The sequence below is a fragment of the Vanacampus margaritifer genome, chromosome 9 (genome assembly GCF_051991255.1).
Source record: "Vanacampus margaritifer isolate UIUO_Vmar chromosome 9, RoL_Vmar_1.0, whole genome shotgun sequence".
NCBI classification, from domain to species: Eukaryota; Metazoa; Chordata; class Actinopteri; order Syngnathiformes; family Syngnathidae; genus Vanacampus; species Vanacampus margaritifer.
This window is the reverse complement of record NC_135440.1, coordinates 15,101,773-15,127,769: the sequence shown is the minus strand read 5'-3', so window position 1 is coordinate 15,127,769 and position 25,997 is coordinate 15,101,773. Positions and strand designations below refer to the sequence as shown.

The following is a 25,997-nucleotide window of genomic DNA, read 5'->3' as shown; positions in this document are numbered from 1 at the left end:
TACAGCAAAAAACACAAAACAAAGAATATAGAGTTTAAAGAATTGAAGTGACAAATTGTGAACATGTTTCCTGACTGACTTTTGCTCTTGTTAGTGGGTGTGCATACATACAACATATTATTGCAAAGATTTTTTTTTAAATTTCACTTTCCCTTTGAAAGTAGACACTAAACAATTGCTAAATATGGAAAACATTTGATGCGATTTAGTTAGAATAATTTACGAAGAGCCAACATTCACCATCTTACAACATCAAAAACTGTAAAGGTGTGTAACCACTAATCAGTCGCTGTTTCCGCCATGTGCGTTTTGAACGACCACACAGGATGGCATTGCTGAGGTGCTAGAAGTGTGACCAAAAAAAAAATAAATAAAAAAATAAAAATAAAACAAAATAAAAAGCGAGGGGGAAACGGTTTTCTACTGTGTAGTGTGCATGACAATCATTGGCAATTTTATGAGGAATTTGCGCCCCCTTGTGGTTTAGTTCTCTGTAGACGCCTTTTCAAAGTTCAGGTTCATAAAAACCCACTCAAGCAACCATCAAAGGAATACAGTTGGCAACACTTTTAAAATGATTAAACTATCTAATCCCCAACACACACATTCCAGAAAACAAAGCCAAAATTATTACAATAAGTATCCTTTAAGTATTTTTTTCATTTGTTGCACAAATGTGGTTTATTTTTTCGGCTTACTTTTTGCTGTTATTATTATTATTTGCTTATATTTCAATACATTTTAAAGAAAAACTAAGTGTGTGTGTGTTGTTGTTTTTTTTAATCGCTGTGTGTGGGTTGGTGGTGAGCACAGGAGGGGGACGAAGCACCTTGCATACAGGACCATTCAAGCGAGAATCATCACTGTATGTAACATTTTAGCATTGGCATTTAAGTCGAAAAAGAAACTTACTGGCTTTGAGGACTTTTGGGATGAGCAGTGAAGCTGAAAGCCAAACTTTCCGATTTGTAAAATACCACACATCAGCCATAATGTGTCAGTTCTTATTCCTCTTTTTATTTTGCCATCATTATTCATTCTCACTTCCAATCAGTTTTTTTGGTTCCATTTCACCTCACTTTTTAAGTCATTGTTCTCCCGAATATATGCAGTAAAAGCAAAAGAAAAATACTCTATATTTCAATTGACAAAAGATTTCAATTCAAAGTTCAAAGGTTCCCGTACACGTTGAGATCGGCTGTATTCTCGTAATCGTCGGCATCAGAAATGTCCTGGGAGAGGTTAAGAGATGCTATTGTCACAAACGTGGATAGTCATCAAGGCTTGTGGAATTATTAGAAGCAAGGCTCTTACCGGTTTGTAATTGAAAGATGTTGGCTGGCTGTTGGCCAATATGAGGAAGACACACACACACACACACACACAAAAAAAACATTAGAATTATTATTTGTATTTTTTTGGGACATTCGATTGATACTAAAGAATATTAGGCTACCCTGAGAAGGAAAAAAAAAATCCATTTGAATAAAGTTCTAGGTAGTGGGGATTTTTTAAAATGTATTTATTTATTATGGGATTAAAGTTTATAATGAAAAAATTAAAAAAATTCTTGACTTTGTTCTCAAAACAAGCATTTCATTCTCACAACATTAAGACTTTACTCAAGTCATTTTACAAATGTAATATTTCATCATTATCCTTGAATAACAAACTTTCTTATTCTTTTCCTTGTGGCCTGAATACCGCTTCAACAATTTGGTACCTTTTAGGACATGGCAGATGAGGTTTCCAGCATTTCTGTCCAGCTCCAGATGTCGAAGTGTTTGGCCTGTATGGATCACATGAACAATATGACACGATTACGATTGGCTTCACATACACATTTGTTTTCCTTTGACCCACTTACAAATGCTTCAACTCCACCATGTTGTCTCTCGGCCACCTGCAATAAATCATGTAGTGAATAATAAGGAAAATAGCCTAAACTGCAATCTAACACTTGTCTGCAGGTCTCAAATCTCTTAAATCATGTATGTATACAGTTGCATTTCAATTTGAATATTGTGCACTACTTCATTCATTTGGGTATTTTAATTCAAAAAGTGAAACTCAAAAAAATTGATACACGGAGTGAATTTGTTTAAATTTACCATCTCAAGAAACGTAACTATTACATAAGCAACAATCAAACTGTGTTTGTGTTAAGCTCCCAAAAATTAAATTACTCTGTAAGATTGTCCCGCAAGCTAAATGACAAAAACAATAGAAATCCTCAAAAGCTCCTAAAAGGGATTCTTTTCTGGCTGCACAGATTCACCCATCGACTTCAGTCGTTCATGTACACGCTCTGGGTGGAGCAACCCCTAAATGTCTTTCCTGTCAAATTCGGCCTTGCGATATCTGCACCAATCGGGCCTTTTGCTGACTTAGTTAAAAGAAAAGCAATTGATTATTTAAAGTTGACGTTGAACTGGTACAGCTGCAAAGTCATTTCAAGAGAAAACGGCTGCAAATGGAATAGAGAACAGAAACTATTCAAATCAAGCATATCTATAAATATAAAAATAGCTGTCCTTCCTTTCTGCACAGGAGGGACTGTACATAAGTAGACTGTACAGTATGGTTTCTTTTAAATTCATATTTCATCTTGAGTGTATGTGCGTCTTGCCTGTGGTTAGCTTGGGCTAGTTGCAAATGATCCGACCGGGTCCTGCAAATGGGTTGAATTTCATGAAATGCAAATGTGCAAGTCAGGACAAAGTCAAAGCCTCTCACCTGCGAGACAACCTCGAAAGCCGGTTCCGCAAGCTAAATGACAAAAACAATCACATTCCTCAAATGTATAGCACAGCGCTAGCAAATGGATTATTATTAGCACTCACCTGTATTGATCTTGCAGTTCTGCAATGCGCCTCCTTGAGCAGAGAGCACACATTTTTTATTTTTATTTTTAACAAAAACTAGAATTTAAATAAATCACTTTGTTCCTTAAAGATGTTTCTAACATGACTCACTTGTATTTTGTTGCCATCGCAATGCAGAGCCCCCCGAAGAGCACAATGATCCCAACTGCTACTACTGTAGGAATGATGATGTGGTGATGGTTTTTTGTGCCTGAAAACACAAACTTACTTTTACGACCCTAAAGAAAAGACAATCTGCATGCTATATGCAACTGAAAACAAGACATGTTCAAACCAAAATACACACAAAGGCTACAAAGTTTAACTCACATGCAAGAAAACAACAAAGCAAGAACAACTCAAATCGCCTTTCAGCTAATGTTCCAAGCGGCCATTTTGTTTTGTTTTTTAAAGGGACCATCTATTGAACTTTTATTTCCATTTAGTAGCATCAATACACGCATAGACTCACACACAGCAGCACAGATAATAGTCTAAAATAGTCAGTCATTTAGCATGGTATGCTGTTAGCAAATAGCCTCACTCAACATGGTATGCTATGTCATGTTTAGTTTCTGTTTGCCTTGTGTGTCTTCCTTGTTCTGTCATGTTTAGTTTCTGTCTTGTTAATTGTGATCCTGCCCTTCCTCGTGTCATCCAATCAGTGCCCTCAGCCACTTGTGTCTTGCCCAGGTGTGTCTTGTTGTGTCATTAGTGTTAGTGTATTTAGTCTGCTGTCTTCCCTCTGTCTGTGTCGGTTCATTGTTGTTGCAAGTTTTTCCCCATGTCATGCTGCCCGGTTTTTTGCCTCGTCTTTTCCAATCGCATGCTGTTCGTTTTTGCCTAAGTTGTTTACCCATGTTTTGGTTCATGTTTTGTTTTATGTTTTGTTTCATCTGGTAATTTTGAAGATTGCCTTTTTTCATAGTAATTAAATTCCTTTTTTTGGACTACACCTCTGCCTTCCCGCATCTGGGTCCCAAAGCCCCCCTGTCAAGAAGGGCAGCATGACATGGGGAAAAACTTACAACAACAATGAACCAACACAGACAGAGGGAAGACAGCAGACTAAATACACCAACACTAATGACACAACAAGACACACCTGGGCAAGACAAGCGGCTGAGGGCACTGATTGGATGACACGAGGAAGGGCAGGATCACAATTAACAAGACAGAAACTAAACATGACAGAACAAGGAAGACACACAAGGCAAACAGAAACTAAACATGACATGCTAATCAGCAAATTGGCAGTTTTATTCAGTTTTACTTACTTTTCCTGCTTTTAAAAAGCAATCAAAATGCTATTCAATTTATATATCTAATTAGTAGTTTGAAGTGTTACAGTTTTCTAAAGAAAACCGGACTGAGGTCGGTCCATTCTATTAGTTGACCACTAGATGGCACTAAATTCTACACACAACCAAATTAAACCAAGCGTCCCGAAACAAACTGTGGTCAAACTTATTAATAGACAATCTCAATTGTCTCTGCTTTCAATGAAAGCATGAACTCACTCACGTTTGACAAAAAGCGTGAACTTGTCAGAGGATGACATCCCTCCATAAAAGGTGGCCGTGCAAGTGACATCATTGTGGTCATCCTTCGCCTCGGGAACGATGATGAGGATGGACTGAACCTCCCAAAAGCCGGCGTGAATTTCTTTGATGACCGTGGTGACGTCGTGTGCGTTGCCCATGCTCCATGTCAGCAAGGGCGCGTGGGTGGGGCAAGTGTAGGTCACCGAGCAGACGACGGTGTAGGGACGGCTTTCGTTTGCTGTGTTTGCGTAGGACAGCGTGGGTTTTGGAGGGTCAGCTATAAAAGTCAATCAAACAGTTAATTCTACAGGATAATCCTGATGATTAGGGATGAACATTTACTGAACTTGCCTTCATTGACTATGAGGAAAATCAATTCCTTTGGAAGCATGGAACTGCCAATTCGGAGTAAACATTTTTGACTGGCAAATACGTTTCGACATATTTGTAAATACGTTTGAACGTATTAACAAATACTTTCGAACATACTTGTACTTGAAAATCAGTTTTAACATATTTGCAAATACGTTCGAATGTACTTGTAGGCTAAATGCTAACAATTTTGCATGAGGTATGTGCATAGTCAGTGGCATTATGGGAATAAATGGAAATCATACACTGCAGACATAATAACATATCATACATAAAATTTACAAAATGTTTACTTAATTTTTTACTGTATTGGTATAATGTAGGCCAAATGCTAAAAAATAATAAAAATATTTTTTAACTCATTCACTGCCATTGACGGCTATAGACGTCAAAAATTCGTTAGTTTAACATTTTTTCCCACTTTTGTTAACAAGAGTATGAAAACCTAGAAACAAATTATTGTACATTTACAATGGATATACAATTTGTGATTAATCGTGAGTTAACTATTGAAGTCATGCAATTAATTACAATTGAAAAATGCAATCGCCTGACGCGATTAAAAAAAATAAAAGATTATTAAAAATTAGGGGCGTCAGGCGATTACAATTTTTTTATCGTAATAAATTGCATGACTTCACTAGTTAACTCATGATTAATCACACATTTTATATATGTTCTAAATGTACAATAAAAAAATTATAGGTTTTCATACTCTTGTTAACAAAAGTGGAAAAAAATGTTAAACTAATAGAAGTAGTTCAAATGAATTTTTGACGTCTATAGCCGTCAATGGCAGTGAATGAGTCAAAAGAAAATCCCCCCCTAACTAGCGCATGTGCAAATCAATACCCCTTGGCTTTATGGGGGGAAGGGGGGTGGGTGTTTTCAAAAAAAAAAAAAAAAATGTAGTCTACAAGTATATTGGAACATACTTACCAAAAATGTTTACTCCCCATTGGTAAATGTAAACGGTATTTCATTTATGTAGCACTTTTCCACCTTACAAGGCCCTCAAAGCGCTTTACATTTCAGTCTTCACCTACTGATGACGCAGCATCAGGAGAAACTGGGGGTTTAGTACCTTAGTGGCGGCTGTGGCTCAGGGTGCAGAGATGGTCGTTCAGTAACCAGAAGGTCGGCTGTTTGATCCCCGTTCTCCCCAAGTCTGTCGTTGTGTCCTTGGGCAAGGCACCTCACACAAATTGCCTCCAGTGCTGCTCACACCGGTGTATGGAAGGTGCGAATGTTTGGTGGTGGTCATAGGCGCACACTGGCAGCCACGCTCCCGTCAGCCTGCCCCCGGGACAGCTGTGGCTACTTAAGTAGCTGACCCCCACCGCAGTGTGACTGTGTGAGTGCACGAAGAATGTATCGACTCCAATGTAAAGCGTCTTTGAGTGTCTAGAAAAACGCTATATAAATCCGATTATTATTCAAGGATACTTCGGCGGTCACAATGGCATGATTGAACCCACAACCTCTGGGTTGGGCGACAACCACTCTACCACTGAGCCACGCCACCCCCAGGAGTTCTACACTGGCATACGTTCTCCATTAATGCACATTATCCATACAATGGAATAATTGGAATTCTTGATTTATGACCATCCCTAATATAGATCTAGAATTCCATGCGGACTTACGTAACATTTTCAACTGGACGCAGTCCTCCACAAACGAGAATTTGTCAGGGTGGTCGATATCGCCTTCTGTTGCCGCTAATTCAATGCGGAAACAGAAAGGCCCGTTGTCATAGTCTTTGATTTGGGTCATCTCCAAGCTGCAGTTCCCCTGACCCAAATGCCCCAACAACCGAGTGCGGTCTCGAAAGTTGGGTAAGACGTTTGTCTGATCCTTATGATATATGCGTTGGTTATGTTGCGCTTGATGATGCCAGATTCCTCGAAGTCTGGAGCTGGGGAGTTGTTCTTTAGGATGGCTGAAGGAGCAGGGCAACACCACACAGGAATTGACCAAAGCGTCAATGTGCTTTACAACGGTGGCCTTCCATTCGCCATTGAAATCACCATGACAAGCTGAAAGAGAAATGTTGAAAATGACGGTCATACGGCTGAGCGATATAAGAACGAGAGGGGAAATAGTGGAAGAATCCGTTACCCGTTATAAGCACATACAACACCATCAGCCTTCTTCTAATATTCATATTTTTATGATCTGATTCAGCAGCAACGAAATCTGTGAAAAGAAAATATAAATCACATCCAAAATGCATTATAGTTTGAAATATGTGCCGCTTTATAGAAGTGATTTATATTATTATGTGGCACCTGTAACTCTCTGCTTCATTGATTTCAGCTTAAGTCATTTCCTTGCCATCTGTTTCATTTTAAATGTGTTGCACCCACTTAGAATTTATTTATTTATTTATTTATTGTGTATATTTATTTAATGACATACTATATGACACATTCAGTATGCACTGGAAACAGAACAAAAATACATTTGTCATTAAACTTGTGAAATGTGTAACAAATATTCGACATTCTTACCTGCCGAGGCTTCTTTTTGGCGGATGGATTAATTAGAACAAGAAAAACTTTTACGACGATATGGTCTGCACGTGAAAATCTCAAGACTGTGACTACGTGAGGAAGGTTTTAAACAAGGTCACGGCGACAAGAAATGATGCAAATGAATGGGTGGTCTCAATTCTTAGGCAAATTTTATGCTTCTTCTCATCTCAGTCCAGCATAATTTGAGTTTAAGCCACAGTGGTTTCATAAACTACACTACAAATTGTTGGTATGACTTTCAGGAAATGACAGCACACATGAACTATTTTCCTTTCCTTTGATAAACCGATCATAACACTAAATTATTGGAATACAAAGTTGATCAGGGAGCAAGCTCTTTTTTGAATTGTCATTTTAAAATAGTATTTTGAGGATGCAATGATATTGTTAAAGGGGAAGTCAATCCAAACATCTTCTTTACAATAATGTGTTGGGCCCCCACGGCATTTGGATTAATATAACGTTTGAGTAAAATTAATAAATTATTGGAGAACCCAACAACCATTTTCTTCTTTGGAAAATTAGGAATTATACATTAAATGACTCCTATAAGTTCACTGAACACCAAAATATATGTTTTTTCAATGTTTTTTTCAATGTATTCCCTAATTTAGAATTAGGGCGAAATTTGACCCTTTGGGATTTAGGGGTATCATTTCGAAAAATCTGAATAACAAAAACTGTCAGTAAACTATTTAGAATTTAAGAAAATAATCAATCAAATACACAGCTACATTGAACAATATAATTTTTTTGTTTTATTTGTTGCATTTTAGCCATCTTGTAACCACCACTCTGGCTCATGTAAGTGCAATATTCATCCACTAGATGGCCCCATGCAGGGGTCAGAAGTGGCACTCTGGACTTTTGAAGTTAAATTTGTTAAAAAAAAAAAAGGTCTTTGTTATTTGAGTAGCAGAATTTATAGGGGCCAAATTTGATCCCGTGGCTTCTCCAGGGTTAAGCAGTAAAATCCACACGTTTTTATCCATCTCAGGGAGTGTTTTGCCATTTTCTGTCGACTAAAATGACATCACAGTTACTGAGGGCTCAGATAACGACAGTTACCTTCCACTTATTCTTTCTTCAAATTATGTTTCCAGTTGTATTGGTTGATGGCGGTGCCTTGAGAATAACTTTGAGATCGGCAGATTGCTTTTTAAAGTGTCAATCATAAAGGAAATATGAAAGGTAATGAATACCATTTAATATTACTTAACACGTTTGTGGAACATTTATATTCTGAGCGATGAATATACAGTTAAGCGTAACATTTGTCATATCATTGAAAGTTAATTATGGGCTATTTTCAGGGGAATATCTTGGAAGAGTTATTATTTAAAATTTTAAATTATTTTTTATAGACAAAAAAAGTAAATCTTGATGAGTTTTTTTTTTCATGTTACCAGTTTGTTGGCATTTTCTAAAACAGGGATGGCCAACTTAAATGATGGGGGGACGGGGGGTACCACAGCGCTATTGGGAGGTGGGAATGGGGGCAAAATAGGACAAGACATTAGCCAGATGTATTACAAAAATGCCATCTTAAATTCTGACAAAATACGTGCCAGCTCAGGAATAGTGAAAATTGGCATTTACTGTAAGTGACGCCCATTGAAATGCATTTGTAAAATTGGGGGAGGAGTGGAAGGGGTCTGTTTGAAAACTGTAAAAAAAAAAAAAAAAATCTTCAAAACATGCTGATAAACTTCCAATATTCTCCATTAAAATTGGGGGTTGGCTCAAGATTAATTTTTTTTTATAATAACTATTTAGTAAAAAAAAAGAACATTTTTTCTGTGCTGAATTGTAAATGAACCAGCTTCCCTGAATGCAGGTTTTCCATACAAAGCAAAGCTTTCCATGTAGACGACATTTCCTCTTTAAAAATGATTGTGTGTTCCTGTTTGATTGACCGATTGACTGTGGCTGTGAGAAAACTGATTGTGCAGCGCCATTAATCAGCACTGATCAAACTTGTTTTGTTACTGCCATGATTAAACCTAAATCCTCTCAGTCAGATGCCATTAAGAACAGACGCACTTTAAAATGGGCGGGAAAACAACTTCAGGTTCAGTGTTGGAACATTCAGACTCGTGAGTAAAGACCTCCTCCGGTCATCGTACATACTTCAACATATCGTTGCCGAATATGCTCGTTTTTTCCTACTCATACTTGTTCATGTTTCCTTCTTGTTTTTTTTTTCAAATCAAGAACCTTCCTGTGATGGGTAACCTGGCGTCCTCCAGTTTCATCACCCCGAGTCCAAGGAGACTATCTTGGGGACAGCCTAAAGAAGACAAAGTCAAGCTGGAGGATTTCTTGACCCAATGTGAAGAAGAACTCTGGAATGTTAAAAAAAAGCGCTCGGTGAAAAAAGTCAGTTCGACGGACAGCGTTCGTTATGGCCACTTAGCTTTGCAGGAGCAAAACATTTGTCATCCAAATGCTGGTGGAATTCTGAACCCTGCTTTTGTTGGGGAGCCGTGAGGTGATCCAATCTGCAAGGAAATAATTTGTCAGGAAATGAGGCCTCGGTGGAGACGGAACACAAAAATGGCAAACTGGAGTTTATTTTTTGGTGTTTGAGCATTGTTATGATAAATTGTTGCTGCCTTCCTGTTTGTTTGTGCATCATGTGAGAAGAGGAAATCCTGTCATGATGACACCTCTGACTTCAGGTACCGCGTCTAGAGGACATCATTTTCATTTGAAACATACACTACAATGTTTACATTAGCTGTTGTTTTCAATAGAGCTGTATAATGTATCATTTCATGCGTTAGACTGTGCAATTGTAATACATAAGATTGAAAAGGAAATTGTTTGTCTTTTATCATTTATATGTTTTATTATTTATATATGACACAAGTTCGCAGCAATACATTTGATTATTATGGAAAATTTAATTTATTGTGCACAGTGAAATTCATGGCAGAACAAAAAGATAAAATCCATTCATTTTCTAGTCATTTCTTATTGCTTACACTCAACGAAAACTAACCAAAAATTCAAAAAACATTTTCATTAACAAAATAAGATAAAAATAAAAACAATATATTTTTTTAAATAAAATAAAAACTAACTGAAACTACATTTTACGTTTACAAAACTAACTAAAACGAATTATAATTATAATGAAAATGCCCTTTGTTTTAGTCTTTGGTCATTGCTAATTAATTTAATGCATGAGCCTTTGGGGATCATTTTAATGAAACCCGTGGGCAGTATTTTATTTTGAAACGGCTTGGTCAGAACCATCAAAAAGCCCAAAACGGTAGTGATGGGAAAATGAAGCTTCATGAAGCACTTGCGATACCTTTTGACTCCTCAAGATGGCACTCATGATTCAAAGATGCAATGCAAATGTAATCATTTTTTATTGCACTTGCCTTTATTTTTAAACCAAGAGCACCATCTAGAGGAGTCAAAAAGTATCGCAAATGCTTCATGAAGCTTCATTTTGCCATCACTACAAAACGGGTTACAATACCACCTAGGGGTATGTGATTTTAAGCAGATTTATTTTTACTAGTGTTGTTCTGATACCAAAACCGGTATCGGCAGAGGCCCCGATACTGCATAAAAACAATGGTATCGGCATCGGCAAGTACTAACTAGTAACATGCCGATACTATAATTTCCGACGCTAATATAGGACTTTGGATGCAGCATCTTGTGTTTTACTTCTGCACAACATTCACTGATGTGTGACGTGTTCACTGCATGCCAAGCTAGGATAACCTGTTAGCCCTTGAATACTCTGAACCAATGGCAGGGCAGTTTTTTTTAATGTTGAAAAAAACAACAACCTAGGTATCGGAATCGGTATCGGGAGCCAAAAAACTGTATCGGAACGACACAAATTTTTACCATGGTGTTTTTTTTAAATATTGCACACAACTAATACACATTTTTCAAATTAAAACTAATACTGAAACTAACAGATACTAAGCATTTAATAAATAACTAAAACTAATAAAAATGAACAGAACCACCCTGAGAACTAATTAAAACTAACTAACTTGGGGGGAAAAAAAGAAGAAAAAAAATACCCGAAATCAAAACGAACTAAAATGAAAATTCCAAAACAATAATAACCTGCTCACACTGTGGACTTGTCGCAAGTCAATCACATGGCACCTCTATAGACAAACAAGCATTTACAACGATTGACAATTTAGTCCCCAGTAAACCTAACTTGAATGTTTTTGGCCTGTGGGAAGAAGCAGGAGAACCAGGATAAAAATTCAACCAAGCAAGAGAGGGAATAATCATACTACACAGGAGAACCTGATTCGAACCCCAGATCTGAGAACTTTGAGCAAATGTGCAAAATGCTATCCTAACTTCTTTTTTTATCCAACACATAATATGATTTTTAAAAAAAAAAAGTCATTTGAAAACAATTTTTTTTCACCAGTGAAAATATTGAAATGAAAGAAGCTTAAGTAAGAGCTTGCCGTGCGTGCTTGTTGACTTGGTTTCATGAAATGATTAATATCATCCATGACAAGGTAAGCATAAAAATACAAATAGGGAAGTTATGGTTCCTGAAATAAAGATGTTCCATTTGTTAAAGTGGAAATGAGACCAACAATGTTTACTCGGGCATTTAAAAAGATTCATTTTGGCAATCGCAAAGAATAGAAAGCAAAAGAAGAGAATGACTTGAATCTTTCTTTCAGTTAGTTCATGAAATATGAAGCATATGGAAAATACGGATTTTGGCTTACGACAACTACTTTTATGCCCACCCATGACTTTTTTTTTTTTTTTTTAATGACAAATTAAATAGCATAGTAAACTGCAAGCTAAAGATTCAGGTATCTGCAGTGTTGTCTTTCTTCACACGTGGTTGGATGTGTTGCTGGCATGATGTCGTCATCATGTCACACTGGGCGAGGTTGTACTTGTTGTGCCACAGCCTGGAAAACTCTGTGACTTTCTTTGCAGGTCTTGTCGCAAGAGGACACAATGAATACTGTAAATACTTGTCTATTGTTTGTCTTTTTCTCTGAAGGTATGGCATCACTTCTTGATTTAATTTTTTTGTCCCTGAGGATACAGAAAATTGACTTGGCATGTTCCATTCTATTGCAGTCATTTGTGTTAAGGCATCGTCCTGGACTATTGAGGTGCCATCTTCTGTGAAAGGACTACCTGGATCTTGTGTGGTGATTCCCTGTTCATTTAACTATCCCGATCCAAAGAAGGCCATCAATGAATTTATTGGGATTTGGTTGGAGGCAGATAATCACCTCATCTATCACCCTAATGGCTCAAAAATAAAACAGCTGTATCACGGTCGAACCGAGCTGGTGGGAGACGTCAGACAGAAGGACTGCTCGCTAAAGATCGACCCGCTTCAAAAAAGCGACCTAGGGCCTTTTCATTTTAGGATTGAAATGAAAGACTTTGAAAAGTTCTCTTACCTAGACAAGACTGTCTCCATACAAATGATACGTAAGTATAAAGCCTTTACGTATTTGTAGCAGACTTGTATGAACTGAGTGTCTGGATGTAACAATACTGTACATGTATTTATAGCTTAAGCTTATCATTTAGTTTTCACAAGTTTTTTTGGTCAAGATATCCCTGAAAAGTTACTAAAACTTGGTTGAACATTGGCAAGACATTAGCAAATCTTGTGACAATTCAGCTTAAGCACTCATTATGATTTATAACATCTGAAGAAGAAGAAGAAGAAGAAGAACTCTATTAATATCGTTCACCGGCCAAGAGGATCCCCAAAAGCCTGCTAGCTCTCAAGATAGCTAGGCTTGCGCCTCTCGTCTGAACGAAGACTTTAAGTAGATATATTTTCCCTAATCAATCATGTAGTGATGTTTAACCCCTGGGCGTTATTATAGTTTGATTAAATTCTTGTAATTTTTGCCAAAATCTGGCATTTCCTTTGAAGTGTGATAACTTAATCATTTATGAATATTTTTTTCACTTTCGACCGCTCAAAAATGTTCACTGGCATCAGACCTATCTATACATATATAGTTTAAAAAAATGTTTTTTTTAATGCCCTCTATGGACAATAATAGCAGTATTATGCTAACAGCAAAATTAACTATGCTGTATATATACTGTATGTAAAATAAAGGTCTAATTTGAATATTTCATATGACATATTTAGAGGGTTGAATAAGTCCATAAGTCATAACAATATAATTTTTTTATGCATGCCCAGTTTTTTACAATGGCAGTTTTCCGAATAGCACAAAACTCTTGTAATTTTGCCAAAATCCGGCATTTCCTTTGAAGTGAGATAACTTAGTCATTTATGAATATTTTTTTCACTTTCAACCACTCAAAATGTTCAGTGGCATCAGACCTATCTACACATATATAGTTTTATAACATCAAGGCTTACAACCGTGCAAGTAAAAGTATAGAATAAAAATACTGAGGATCTGGATATTTACAATTAGACGTTAAAAACAGAAAAAGTCCTCTCACCTTAACATCAACAGCAGATTAATTGTAATTAATTTTAGACAAAAATTTGGGAGACAGGTTACTCTGGTAGCGAGAGTTAATGAGTGTGTGACAACCAACCCATGGGACAACCAACCCTGTCTTCACCTAGACCACTTAAGTGAGCAGCTAAAGGAATTAGTATATTAGCTATCTTATTATTCTATTATTCTTATAATAAAATAGAATAGTACACCAGATAACATTGGAGGCTGAACTGTATTTTTCAAAACACTTTCTAATTTTTACTCCAAGATTTTTACTTGTTTGAACTGTGAAGGGGATTTTATTAAGGAAAACATCAATTGTATAATAGTTGTTGCTCTGGACCGCTGCCTCATTTTATGTTGTCATTTTAACAAATTTTAAAAAAGCAACTCATTATTAAAACAAAACATTTTTCTGTTTTCCCAGGTAAACTAAGTCCTGTCAATTTAACTGTGACGGAAGACATAGATCATCCAATTGTGATGGCTTTCTGTTCTGTCACTCACTCATGCCCCATCTCTCCTCCTGTCATCCATTGGAGTCACTTTGGACATCAACAATATCAGACAAGGCCGCTGGAGAACGGCCAGTGGGAAGTTACGTCCACACTGACTTTTCACCCTGCCCATGCTAATAACAACACACATTTGCAGTGTCGCGTCATATTCAAGGGGGGGGAGCAACAGGAGGCATCCAAGATCATAAATGTGAAATGTAAGTAGAAGGTGGCGGTGAAGTGCATTACTATGTGAGTGCCAACAATATAACCTGCTCAGTGGTGCATTTGGTACCTGGGCATTTAGTGGGGAATCAGCCCACCTGCAAATATGCAATATACCATGTAAGGTTCTCAACCCCCACCCAAAGCTTTTGCATTTCTAAGTTCATTCATTTTTGTTACGATTTGTTGCATTTTAATTTACGAGCCACTTTCACATAAATGTTATCTAAAGTGGTCTGGACTAGTTTGTCCTGGCCTAATATAAATATAAATAGCAACAGGTCAAAAATATTTCCTGTTTATTTTTTGTGCGCAAATATTTACAAAATATGCTTCATTTTTTAAATCTTATTGCAGAGAAACATGACATTTCTTTTCGAAAAAATGAGTGGATTTTTTTTTGCTTCAAATCCTGAGTAACAGCCAAATTTCAAAATGTCATTTAAGTGGTCATCAGTGCGCCCTCCAGTGGACAAAATTAGCAACAGTAGTTAATGTTTAGGGAAAAACTGCCGTTTGTGTTCTGTCCTCACGGGCCAGACATGACCCCCCTGGTGGGCTGGTTCTGGCCCGCAGGCCCTACGTTTGATACCCCAGATTTATATTATTAATATTATTAAGAGCCCTCTCTTTTCATAAAATTGTTTAATTAAATGTATTTATTTATTTATTTTAGGGGTGTCAAAATCACTGTGTTAATTTTGAGTTAATTTAAAGTTCCTTTAATGGCACTCATTTTTTTTTTGTACGCACGATTAATGACCGCCCCTTACTTGGAAAGCCTGTACTGGGGGAATTCCAGTGGACACATCCACGTCAAATTTTAGCAGTAATAAATTTAGTAATAATGCATATATTTGTGGCGATTGGGGTCAAGTTGTATTTTACAATTTTAAAAATGTGCAGAATTTCACAAATTACTTCATATTAAAGAGTAGATAGCTCTTACCATGAAAAGAGAAATGCATTGAGCTGTCACTGTCTTACAAAGGCAATTATGCCATCGAGTGGCAGAAAAATGACCTCAACACAAATCTATATCACATTGTACAGTAAAGAACATATTTTTAATTTTAACTCAATTTGATGGATTATTATGAAATTACTGTATCAATGACTAACAGATGAAGTCATATTTCTATTCTGTTTACATTTTTTTCCACTTTTATATTAACAAGATATCACATTTGCAATTCATTGTGCGTAACCTATTGAAGTCATTTGATTAATTATGATTAAAAAATGTAATTGCCTGACGCCACTAATTTATTTATTGTACATTTTTTATATTATAAAAAAAAAGAGTAAAATAATAATTTACAAAACCATTTAACTCTTTTTACAGTATATTATTAAATAATGATGTTTACTGTTGCTTTTCATTTCTAAATGTGAACACAAAAGACAGCCCCCCCTTAGCCTTTCGTGTGCTTCTCTCCAGATGCCCCCGTGAATGTTGCCGTTGACTACAACGCAAACGTGAAGGAGGGCGAGACCGTGCGTCTGAAGTGCAGCTGCGATGCCAACCCCCCCGCCAACAGCTACGAGTGGCATAATGAAGACGGCAGCGAGCTGCACAAGGGCAGCGTCTTCATCGTGGCAAACGTCTCCAGACGCACGGGGGCCCTGTACTGCACGGCCATCAACGGCGTGGGAAAAGCAACATCATCACCTGTGCGGCTTGATGTGACGTGTAAGTCAACAATCAGCTCACTGATTGGGCCAAACTTGACTGACCCCCCCCCCTTTTTTGTTTTTTTTTTGTTTTATTTTTTAAATATTTTTTTTAGATGCTCCTGAGATTAAGAGCATCTCATCCTGCTCCTTCGAGGGGGACATGGTCAAGTGTGTGTGTATTGCGGAGTCCAGACCCCCAAGCAATGTCTGGTTCTCACTGCCTGATGCAGTCCTTCCCAGGCCCGACGTAGAGCGACACGATTCCGTCACCATCGGCACTCTGCAGGTTTCTCTTCATTCTGCTGAGTTTGTCTACTGCGTGGCTAACAACACCCTGGGAAGCGCCACCATCACTTTACATGTTCACCGTACGGACGAACGTCTTTCACTTGATTGAATGATCAGTTTGGATGACGTGAATTCAGACTGTTTCACCTGATTTTGTTTCAATACAGGCACAAAGCTGTATCTTTATATTATTATTGCAGCTGGGGCTGTTGTGATGCTGCTGACTCTCTTAATAGTGATGATAAAGAAATGGTAAGACGCCGCCACACTACAGTGGAACCTGCATGTCATGTACGACTTTAGCAACAATTTTGGTAGATTTTGGAAAATATTCACATTTGTTGAGTATCATCTCATTGTGAATCTTGTTGTAAATCATGAGAGCAATCTGAAATTATATTATTTAAAAAATGTAAAATAAAATGTATTATAATTTTTTTCCCCCAAAACAACTTGTGATCTCAAAATCAAATTAACTCACTCACTGCCATTGACGGCTATAAACGTCAAAAATTCATTTTAACTATTTTTATTAGTTTAACATTTTTTTCCCACTTTTGTTAACAAGAGTTTGAAAACCTATAATTTTTTTATTGTATTAAAACAGATATAAAAATTGTGATTAATCGTGAGTTAACTAGTGAAGTCATGCGATTAATTACGATTAAAAATTGTAATCGCCTGACGTCCATCATTTTTAATAATCTTTGCTTAAAATTTATTTTTCTTAATCAATTTCAATGTTTATTTTTTTAAAGAAAAGATTATTGAAAAATTAGGGGCATCAGGCGATTAAAATTTGTAATAGTAATTAATCGCATGACTTCACTAGCTAACTCACGATTAATCACAAATTTTACATCTGTTCTAAATGTACAAAAAAATCTATAGGTTTTCATACTCTTGTTAACAAAAATGAAAAAAAAAAGATAGAAGTAGTTCAAATGAATTTTTGACATCTATAGCCGTCAATGGCAGCGAATGAGTTAAAAAAAAAATAATCCGGCATATACATCTGGAAATTTCGACAAGCTTTTAATTTAAGTAGTTGACAGAAATTTTGCAATAATCAGTCCCTTAAGAACATCAATATCAGGCATTAAATCCTGAATAAAAGCCCATTTCAGAATGTCATTTAAGTGGTCATAAGTGCGCCCTCCAGTGGACAGAATTTGCAATGGCATTTCCTTTTATTGAAACATTAGTTTTGTGTTCTTTCTCCAGGAGCCTGACTGTACCCCCTGGTGGGCCAAACATTTTGACACCAATGTTCCAGAGCAAAAATAATGAAAGAAATATCAATTATATGCACTAATTCATTTCCAGTTGAGCATTCAGTCCTTTAAAGCAGTTCATACTATAACAACTAAGCAACCATAAAGTTCCAGATGTCTTACATTTATTAATCACAAGGTTCTGTGATGGTGACAGTTTGAGCCCGGAATCATTAATTAATCCACTTTAGCTTATATTAGGGATGTCGCGATACCACTTTTTTTTTTCTTTTTTTTTTGCACCCATGCCGACACTCAAATCTTCAATACTCACCAATACCGATACCAAGTGATGATAACATTAATTCTTTATGATACATAAAATTTCCAACACTTAAAAAATGACATATATATCACAACTTTAGCACATTTCCTTGAAATTGAATGAAATTAATGGCAATTATATGTTTTCAGTTTGCTCATAAAAGTCATATTGCATAGAGCACACAATAAAAATAAGCGCGGGCCGATACCATTATCAATATCCGTCACGAGTACCGATACCATGAAATGTGCCTGATATTGGCCTGATATCGGTACTCGCCCATCTCTAGCGTTCACGTTTTGGGGGGAAAAAAACATTTTCAAATTACTTGGAAGCCAATGAGCAGCATAGAACCACTTTGGAGGTTCCATTAAAGCGCATTTAAGGGGAATGAAAAGAGCCACATTGATTATAATTAGGCTGCGGCCATTCCCGCAGTGGTGCAGCCCTCCGTCTCGCAGATCCGTCGGCTTGCACCTGTTTGCCAAATTACCAAAATCCGATCTAACCCACCTCCATGCAGAGATACCCCCAGACGTCGGGCGGGGTTTACCGCTGTCACGAAAATAGAGCCTAATACAAAAACAAATAAATACTTCATAATAACGGCTTTTTATCCTGGGGCCTCCTATGTAATTTTTTTCTCTCACAAATCAGTACAATTGGTAAAACCACACATTGTGAATGTCAAAAAACATTTTTTTTTTTTAAATGAATTGTTGACCACTCAATAAGATGACATACTGTTGTTTCACCACCAGGGGTCCCTCAAGAGGCGCGCCTGCCTCAGACCAACCACGTAAATCTGTGGAGTCCCTTCAAACTGTCAGAGCAGCAAGGTTCAAATGTCATCATTCTCATTTCCCCTTTTTGTGATGGAAAACCTTCCACCTGTAATTCCACAAGGAACATCTGTCATTTTCTGACTCTTTTTCTTGCCCCCCTCCAAGGAAAAACATCAAGACTGGTCGAGATCAAAGCAATACGTACAGTGATCACATATACGGCAACACGAGTGAGGTTTGTTAAGACTTTCTGTGAGTTATTTCCTTTCATGTCTGCTTGGAGTGAATTGAATGTATTTTTCTCACAGGCCGAGTGGACTATCGACTGCGATCGTCATCCAGTTTACGCCAATATGTAAAATGAACCTGAAGGAGTTATGACATGCACAGTGTCACAGGTTTTCTATTTGTGTTGTTGTATATGTTTGTACAAATGTTAGTATTGTTTCATGTTTTCAATTCAGGTAACTTTGGGATTTATTTAGTGTAGTATTTGTGAATAACCCTGTAATTGCTGCACTTATTTGTAGACTATCTATCACTAACAATCAAAATGTAGAAATGACTAAATCGATTAAAACAGGGGTGTCAAACTCATATGAACTCAGGGGCCGAATGGTGGAAACTATATTACCAAGTGGGCCGGATCGGAAAGAATGGTATAAACCTCAAAACAATTGCCGTCAATTAGACGCAGATTTTCGCTATTTGTAGGCCAGCCCTAAATTGCGGAGATCAACTGTAATCATATTAATCCAAAAAATAACACAAATGCAAATGGAACGCAACAACACTTTGCCTGTATGAGTTCCGGACCTGTTAAAGCTACCTGTTTTGCATATATTATTGTTCCCAGAATGCAATGTGTGGCAGTTAATAAAGTTATAAGGACATTCATCCTTGTCATATGTGTTTGTTACCAGTAATTACATTTGTGTCATATTTAACACGTTAAAGTCGATCTGTGATTTTTCAAAAGTTTTTTTTTTTAAACAAACCGTAACTTTAGGTTGTGTGTAAAATAATGACATCCAGAACTATTCTGTGTGCAAACTGCATTGCTCATCTGATGACTGCGTCTGAAAACACAAATTCATGTTTTGATTATGGCCAGCTGATTAATTATTCCGACATTACTCATTTTTCTTTACTTTACGAATATCGTCTCACGGGCCAAAATTAAACCCTTTCAAGGAAAACTAAAATTATAAAGACATTTTCATTAACAAAATTGTATATACAGTATATACTGTACACACAATGTTCAATTTCTTACACCTGTGTACACTTTGGAAAGGAGTGTTTGAAAATGTGATAAAGAAAATGTCGCAGAGTTCTTTTTAGGATTTTATATTGTTAACATCTTTTATACTTTATTTTATATTTTAACCATTTTGAATTTAGTTATAGATGTGTAGAGCAGGTGAAATAATGTTAAACTCAATACAACTCGACCTTAACCTATCTGTTATCTTGTTTTCGTCTAAATTCCTTTCCCCTTGTCCTTCTTGAGAAAGTGCAAACTGGCATATTGAGATTCTGTTTTGGGAAGAAAGTTTAAGCTGGCACACTGAGAACATGTTTTGTCTAAAATATGAAGAAAGTGCAAGCTGGCATATTGAGATTCTGTTTTGTTCTCACGTGAAAGATAAACATAGCATATTGTGAGAATGTAATCTGTTTTTCGTATTCAATGGGAGGAGAAGAGGCGTTTTCTGTACAAACTCTGATTGTAATAAAGGGCTGTGTCTCATGGGGGGGGGGGACACACATTCTTGGATGACACTGCTTTGGTGATATTCAATTGTGTGACCGGAGATCTCTGTAATAAATCCATCCTTGCATGGAGCCTTTTCACAGGAATCTCATCTTTGATTTATTTGAACACGCAAAAGATTACAAAACTTATTACAATCCTTCAATATCCAGTACCTGACGTCATCCTCAACCAGCAACATCACAGGATTATTTCTGTGTGTGTGTGTGCTTTTCTTTATTTGGACGTGGTGGAAATACGGTTTGCGCTACTTTTTCTAAAAGGTGCTAAGGGAAGCATAAAAATATCCACTGGTTGCCATTTCCTGAGTTTATTCTTCAGATTGTACTTCGACATAAAGTAGTGAGCAATTTCAATCTCTAAGGAACAGGGCAGAAGTTTCATAAGTGCTCACAACACAGGAAGTGAGTTGACATATTGTGTAAGGCAAAGAAAAACTCCCCTGTACTGTTATCGCCACACTTTTTTTTGTTACAGAGGGGAAAAAAAGACCATTTCTGGTTCTTGTGTGGGGTTCTGAACTCCTATTTTAATCCCAAAGTTGTCCGGCTATCCGTTTTCTATCATTCTTGTCCTCATTAAGGTCTCGGGTGAGCATGAGCCTATCTCAGCTGACTTTTGGCCGGAATGCAAGAATAGAGATTCGAATCCCGACCTTGGCACTGCGAGGCAGATCTGTTAACCACTAATGCACCGTGCTACCCCAGTCGTGTCTTGGGCGGTTAACGCAACTCGGAGGAGTGACCATAATGGGGATGGAGCTCAACTTCCCCTAAGTGACATCATGTTGTGAGACTGAACCAGTAGGGCTCCATTTTGTGTCAAGATGTGATGAATCACTCGAATTCCACACAATTGACGCACACACATTTTCCTGGTATACACAAAGCAAAATAGGTGAAAATAGTGATTCCATACTAGAATGTCTCATATGTGATGATACACATAATAAACCACAACAGAATCTTATCAATGATTGGAATGGTTAGATGAACTAATTAACTAACATAAAAGAAAGTTGACCTAAAAATATTAAATACAGTATGTTTAATTTCTCGATTAGACATTCGACATCAACAAGATAGCTTAGAGTGCGCTATATAGTGTAATCCACATTTTCATATATATCTTGATCCCCTTCTCGTGTGTCCGTCTGACCTGCAGCCAGCTGCAACGACAGGCGAAGTTAGCTTCAGTCATTTTGTTATTTGTGAATTTAGCGGGGGGTGTACCCTACCTGCATGTTCATATAAATTGGTTCCTCCATAACCTTCCTGTCTGGAAGTTTTTTATTGTTTTGTTTGTTGCAATTTTCTTTGCTAGAAAATGGAAGAGAAAAACGTTTAAACCAAAAAAAAAAAAATGTGTCGAATCATGTAACTTTTTTGGACTTTCAGAGGAGAACAGAGTTGTGGTTTTAAAGCAAATTAGCAAAAATATAAAAGAGCTAATATCGGCAGATAAAATCGGTCAGTCAATTAAGTGTTGGGGCCCTACTTTTGAGTGCCCGTCCACTGGCAAGTGTGAAATTCAAAATTAGATATACTCATTCACAGGTGTGAGACCCCTGCTATCATTCATGTCTAAGACAAAAGGTAAACAGAGCTACATTGACTTTTGTTGGGTACACAGATTAAAATTAGCTAACTCTATTAGCTTCTGATAAATAGCACATACTTGATTGAGCAATTCAATTGTTGACGTGGTGGAGATGGAGGGTTAGTTGTGTTTGGTGATGTGATCATATGCCACCTGTACCCTTTCCTAGTAACCGTTTTAAGAAATTTTACTTTTTAGTGTAGTTTTTAATGCAACATGTATTTTTTTTTAAATAGTTTTTACTTGATATGAGTATTTTTCCAACAAGAAATAGATTCGATTTATAATAGTCTTGCTAATAAAGTGACCTCCGTGATACATACCTTGTGGCCTGCTGTGGTGATGCTCTGCTAAAGTTTGCATAATATCCAGAGCCCTGCCTCAAAAATAATTGTGACCTGGGAAAAAACAATATGGCGTGATATGGACGGACGGACGGATGGACGGGTAGATGGATAGATAGATAGATAGATAGATAGATAGATAGATAGATAGATAGATAGATAGATAGATAGATAGATAGATAGATAGATAGATAGATAGATAGATAGATAGATAGATAGATAGTAGGGGTGTGCCAAAAAATCTATTCTCATAAGAATCGCAATTCTCATTTATTACGATTCAGAATCGATTTTAAATGTCCCAAAATCGATTTTATTTAAATTATTTTATACTGTCTTGCCTTTGTGTGTGCCTTTATTTGGAGTGCTGTTCATGTTGTACCCGGTTTGGCCACTGAGGGGCAGTGTGGTTCCACGCGGTCTAATACACTGTTAAGTTGTAGCCACGTTAGAGAGTAGAAGGAAAAATTCACCATCAAGTTATTCCAAGAAAAGTTTTTTTTTTCAGCGTGGAGCCGTTCTTTTAAGTGATAAAAGTGCCGCAAGTAGCGCGCTAATTAGCATTAGCGAGTCAGACTTGAGTAGATCATTACAATTCCTTGCACATTTATCAATCAAATCATCTTGAATCAAAAATCATTCTTAATCGAAAATTGATTATGAATCAAATCGCAGACCCAAAAATCGGAATAGAATCGAATCGTGAGACATTCAAAGATTCCCACCCCTAATTGATGGATAGATTTAAACTCACTTTGCACGCTTTTTCCACATGACAAATCCAGCAGCAAGGATCACAACTGCTGCAAGCGGTACAAAGATGGCAATGTAGATGGTTTGTAACAAATTTCTGTTCATGATATCTGTCAAGAAATTCGATAACATGGTCAACAACGAATCACTATTGGATTTCTAACGAGGCGTGTACATACGTTGTGGTAGACTTGGAATGGATGGAGTTGGGAAAATCATTCCTGGAAAAAAAAAGAGTGACACCTAACATAATGATGATTTGATTGCAGATCAATAGTCAACATCAAAGTCTTTTACCTGGATTAAAAGTGGCCAATACAGCATTTAAGCCTGTGTACAGGAGAAATGAGTGTGAAATGTCCTCAATAACATAACTGCGATTGGAAACAACAATACTTTGGCGTGATACTCACCCGGCGGAGATATAGTCACCTTTTGCTGATAAAAACTAAAGTTGTTGTTCTTGGCGATAAGCCTCAAGTAAACAACCAGTTTGCTGTCCATGAGTTTATCAATCTTGAGGGTGCAGCTCCTGTTGTTTCTTCCTCGCATCATGGAGGTCTTTCCTTGGTACCGCTTCACCACAAATGAAACATTGGGGTGAAAAATGAACGCGTTGCCATCCCTGTCGTAGGTATTAAATGCGCTTTTTTGGGGCAGCTTCCAGTAGAGCTCGGGGTTTTCTGTGTGGTGCTCGGGTGGGTAGCTGAACGTACATGGTATGGTCAAACTTTTGCCTGTCACTGCAGTGATGCTTCGGTTGACTTTCAAACCCCATGTTTCACCTGGACATAAAAAAAAAAAAAAGTTAAACAAATTCATGTGACACCACCAAAAACAAACCATGACGCTCCTCACCTTTTGAATGAACAGCCAGGATCAGAATGACGGCAAACTCAATCAAAGGATGCAGATGATCCATTACAGACGCCCCGGGTCCGATTCCAATCTTGTTGACTTTGGACGGCACTGTCCACTACGTGTCCACTTTTACAACAGCACAATCGGAAGACAACAACACAGCTCATTTAACTGCGCTTTAACGTTTGAGAGGAAAGGTCACCGCTCGTGAATCCTGACGGTGATGTGAAATTCTTGGGTGTGTTTCCTGTTACTATGCAGTGGTGAGTTAAAAAAAAAAAAGGAAGTTGGAACAGAGCAGTGAAGGTTCACTTTCTTTTTAAGTCATTACAATAGATAATAACAAGTTTTTTTTTTTTGAGTAATAGGAAAATCTACTTTTGTAACCCTTCCTTGATAAAATGGTGAGTTTTCAAAATGGACCCCGATTACAAATGATGACTTTTCGAAAATGTCCCCCAATTGCCTCACTATAAAAAGTCGAACTGATGGGGGGACAAAAAAACTAAATATGATGTATTTGGTGCAAAGATTTACACGTCTTATGAGTGTGCACTATTCTGTCAAAAAGATCATTTGACACAATGGCTTTATGGATTCAGTCATCATTGTCCTTCCTTATTTGTAAGGTATGACGTAATGGAGTATATTTTAAAGTTTGCTTACGCAGAGTTTTTAGGCTTAAACAGGGCAAGGAATCCTTTTCAGTTCCTCAAAAAATATATATTTTAATACTAAATGTGAACTAAAAACATGCAATAAATAAAGAACGCATTAAAAACAAAATTAGAGGGCGTTTCTGCATTAAGTTGAAATCATTACCAGTTTTTAGATTATTTAGACCATGACCAACATTTGTAGTTTAACAAGTACAACTTCTGGGTCTTTATAGGAGTCACGTGTGGAGACAGGAAATACGTAGCGTGTATTGTAACTCCTCCCACTTAACACGAGGCAAAATCAGTTGCGCAAGTCGGATGAGTCGGTGTGCATGAGTCAAGCAAGCGGTAGGGTGAGAAATCCCAAGTGGAAAGTTCACTGTGAATAGAAAACGTGGTCCTTTAACTTTAAATCAATAAACTATTGAAAAGGGCGAGTTTAGTTGTTGATAAAGGTTTGTAGTATTTATAGATTAAATATTTCCAAATTCGTTGTATTTTTCATTTGTATTTTTTCTTCAGGAAAAGCACCTCATTTAAAGCACTTTAATCTTTTTTTCTTTTTTTAAGTTTGTTTGGAGGGGGCTTTTTGCCTTTTAATGGGCAGGACATCTGAAGTAAATACAGGAAGTGTGTGCGTGTTTGTGTGCGTGTGTGTGTGTGTGTGTGGGGGGGGGGGGGGTATTTTAAATACAAATTTGATTTAACATACATTTACAAAATGTCTTATTGTATTTTCAGTCCTTCCGTTCACTCAATATAAATATTGTATCTATAATAAATTTTAAAAAACACAGTTGCCACTTGGTGACGTCAAAACATTTGCTTTACATCAAGGGTGACGCAACTGTGGTGGGTGTGAGTGTCCTTTTCTACATTCTCACTTTGCCCGGTCAAAGGGTTCAACACCCACACTTTTCCCACTATTATCAATTTACCCCCCTCCCCCCCAAAAAAAACTATTCTCCCTCATATTTGCACAGTTTTCAATTTATTTATTTTTTTTGTTACTTACGTGGCCCTGCCTTTTATAGAGTAACGAGATGAAGAAAATCCATTTGAGTGTTGATTTGAAATCTTTTATATCCATAATGAAGGAAGAAGCCGTTTGAGCAGTTGATATCGAGCTTTAGGCTCATATTACACTCTTTCTCCTCATTCATAAAACAATTCAGTGCACTAGTGAAACAGCTAATATTG

General features: G+C 37.1%; 3 protein-coding genes across 4 annotated transcripts; 1 reads left to right on the top strand and 2 right to left on the bottom strand.

The window, feature by feature from the left end:
- Nucleotides 1-997: 997 nt before the first annotated feature.
- LOC144058379 (myelin-associated glycoprotein-like) lies at nt 998-7,372 on the bottom strand. Of its 2 annotated transcripts, XM_077576806.1 has the most exons (12): nt 7,294-7,372; nt 6,902-6,979; nt 6,427-6,819; nt 4,389-4,685; nt 2,976-3,075; nt 2,844-2,876; nt 2,737-2,769; nt 2,630-2,671; nt 1,868-1,903; nt 1,724-1,789; nt 1,315-1,342; nt 998-1,232 (listed from the first exon to the last, which is right to left on the bottom strand). In XM_077576806.1, exons 2-12 carry the CDS (start codon nt 6,945-6,947, stop codon nt 1,170-1,172), a joined length of 1,137 nt encoding a protein of 378 aa, XP_077432932.1. In that variant the 5' UTR covers nt 6,948-6,979; nt 7,294-7,372; the 3' UTR covers nt 998-1,169. The 2 variants fall into 2 exon arrangements, with proteins under 2 accessions (XP_077432932.1, XP_077432933.1); XM_077576807.1 differs by lacking the exon at nt 2,630-2,671.
- Nucleotides 7,373-12,099: 4,727 nt separating this feature from the next.
- Nucleotides 12,100-19,730, top strand: LOC144058371 (sialic acid-binding Ig-like lectin 14). Its single transcript, XM_077576792.1, has 10 exons — nt 12,100-12,143; nt 12,274-12,340; nt 12,421-12,783; nt 14,221-14,508; nt 15,957-16,208; nt 16,306-16,560; nt 16,648-16,732; nt 18,781-18,858; nt 18,970-19,039; nt 19,113-19,730. The coding sequence occupies exons 2-10, from the start codon at nt 12,295-12,297 to the stop codon at nt 19,161-19,163; spliced, it is 1,488 nt and encodes a 495-aa protein (XP_077432918.1). The 5' UTR covers nt 12,100-12,143; nt 12,274-12,294; the 3' UTR covers nt 19,164-19,730.
- A 937-nt stretch (nt 19,731-20,667) lies between these two features.
- Nucleotides 20,668-24,340, bottom strand: LOC144058386 (sialoadhesin-like). The gene is made up of 8 exons (XM_077576825.1): nt 24,136-24,340; nt 23,691-24,062; nt 23,575-23,607; nt 23,457-23,498; nt 23,279-23,387; nt 22,504-22,578; nt 21,819-21,900; nt 20,668-21,749 (listed from the first exon to the last, which is right to left on the bottom strand). Exons 1-8 carry the CDS (start codon nt 24,197-24,199, stop codon nt 21,678-21,680), a joined length of 849 nt encoding a protein of 282 aa, XP_077432951.1. The 5' UTR covers nt 24,200-24,340; the 3' UTR covers nt 20,668-21,677.
- Nucleotides 24,341-25,997: the final 1,657 nt, after the last annotated feature.

What these genes read in the sequence shown, in the direction of transcription:
- LOC144058379 (XM_077576806.1), bottom strand. Translation starts at nt 6,947, where the DNA reads ATGAATATTAGAAGAAGGCTGATGGTGTTGTATGTGCTTATAACGG. An exon ending in GCGATGGCAACAAAATACAA is followed by an intron (nt 2,877 to 2,975) that starts GTGAGTCATGTT and finishes TCTCTGCTCAAG; the next exon opens with GAGGCGCATTGCAGAACTGC. An exon ending in GAACTGCAAGATCAATACAG is followed by an intron (nt 2,770 to 2,843) that starts GTGAGTGCTAAT and finishes TTTGTCATTTAG; the next exon opens with CTTGCGGAACCGGCTTTCGA.
- LOC144058371 (XM_077576792.1), top strand. Translation starts at nt 12,295, where the DNA reads ATGAATACTGTAAATACTTGTCTATTGTTTGTCTTTTTCTCTGAAG. An exon ending in TGTCTCCATACAAATGATAC is followed by an intron (nt 12,784 to 14,220) that starts GTAAGTATAAAG and finishes CTGTTTTCCCAG; the next exon opens with GTAAACTAAGTCCTGTCAAT. An exon ending in CATCACTTTACATGTTCACC is followed by an intron (nt 16,561 to 16,647) that starts GTACGGACGAAC and finishes GTTTCAATACAG; the next exon opens with GCACAAAGCTGTATCTTTAT.
- LOC144058386 (XM_077576825.1), bottom strand. Translation starts at nt 24,199, where the DNA reads ATGGATCATCTGCATCCTTTGATTGAGTTTGCCGTCATTCTGATCCTG. An exon ending in ATTGGCCACTTTTAATCCAG is followed by an intron (nt 23,499 to 23,574) that starts GTAAAAGACTTT and finishes TTTTTTTTCCAG; the next exon opens with GAATGATTTTCCCAACTCCA. An exon ending in CAATTTATATGAACATGCAG is followed by an intron (nt 21,750 to 21,818) that starts GTAGGGTACACC and finishes CTGTCGTTGCAG; the next exon opens with CTGGCTGCAGGTCAGACGGA.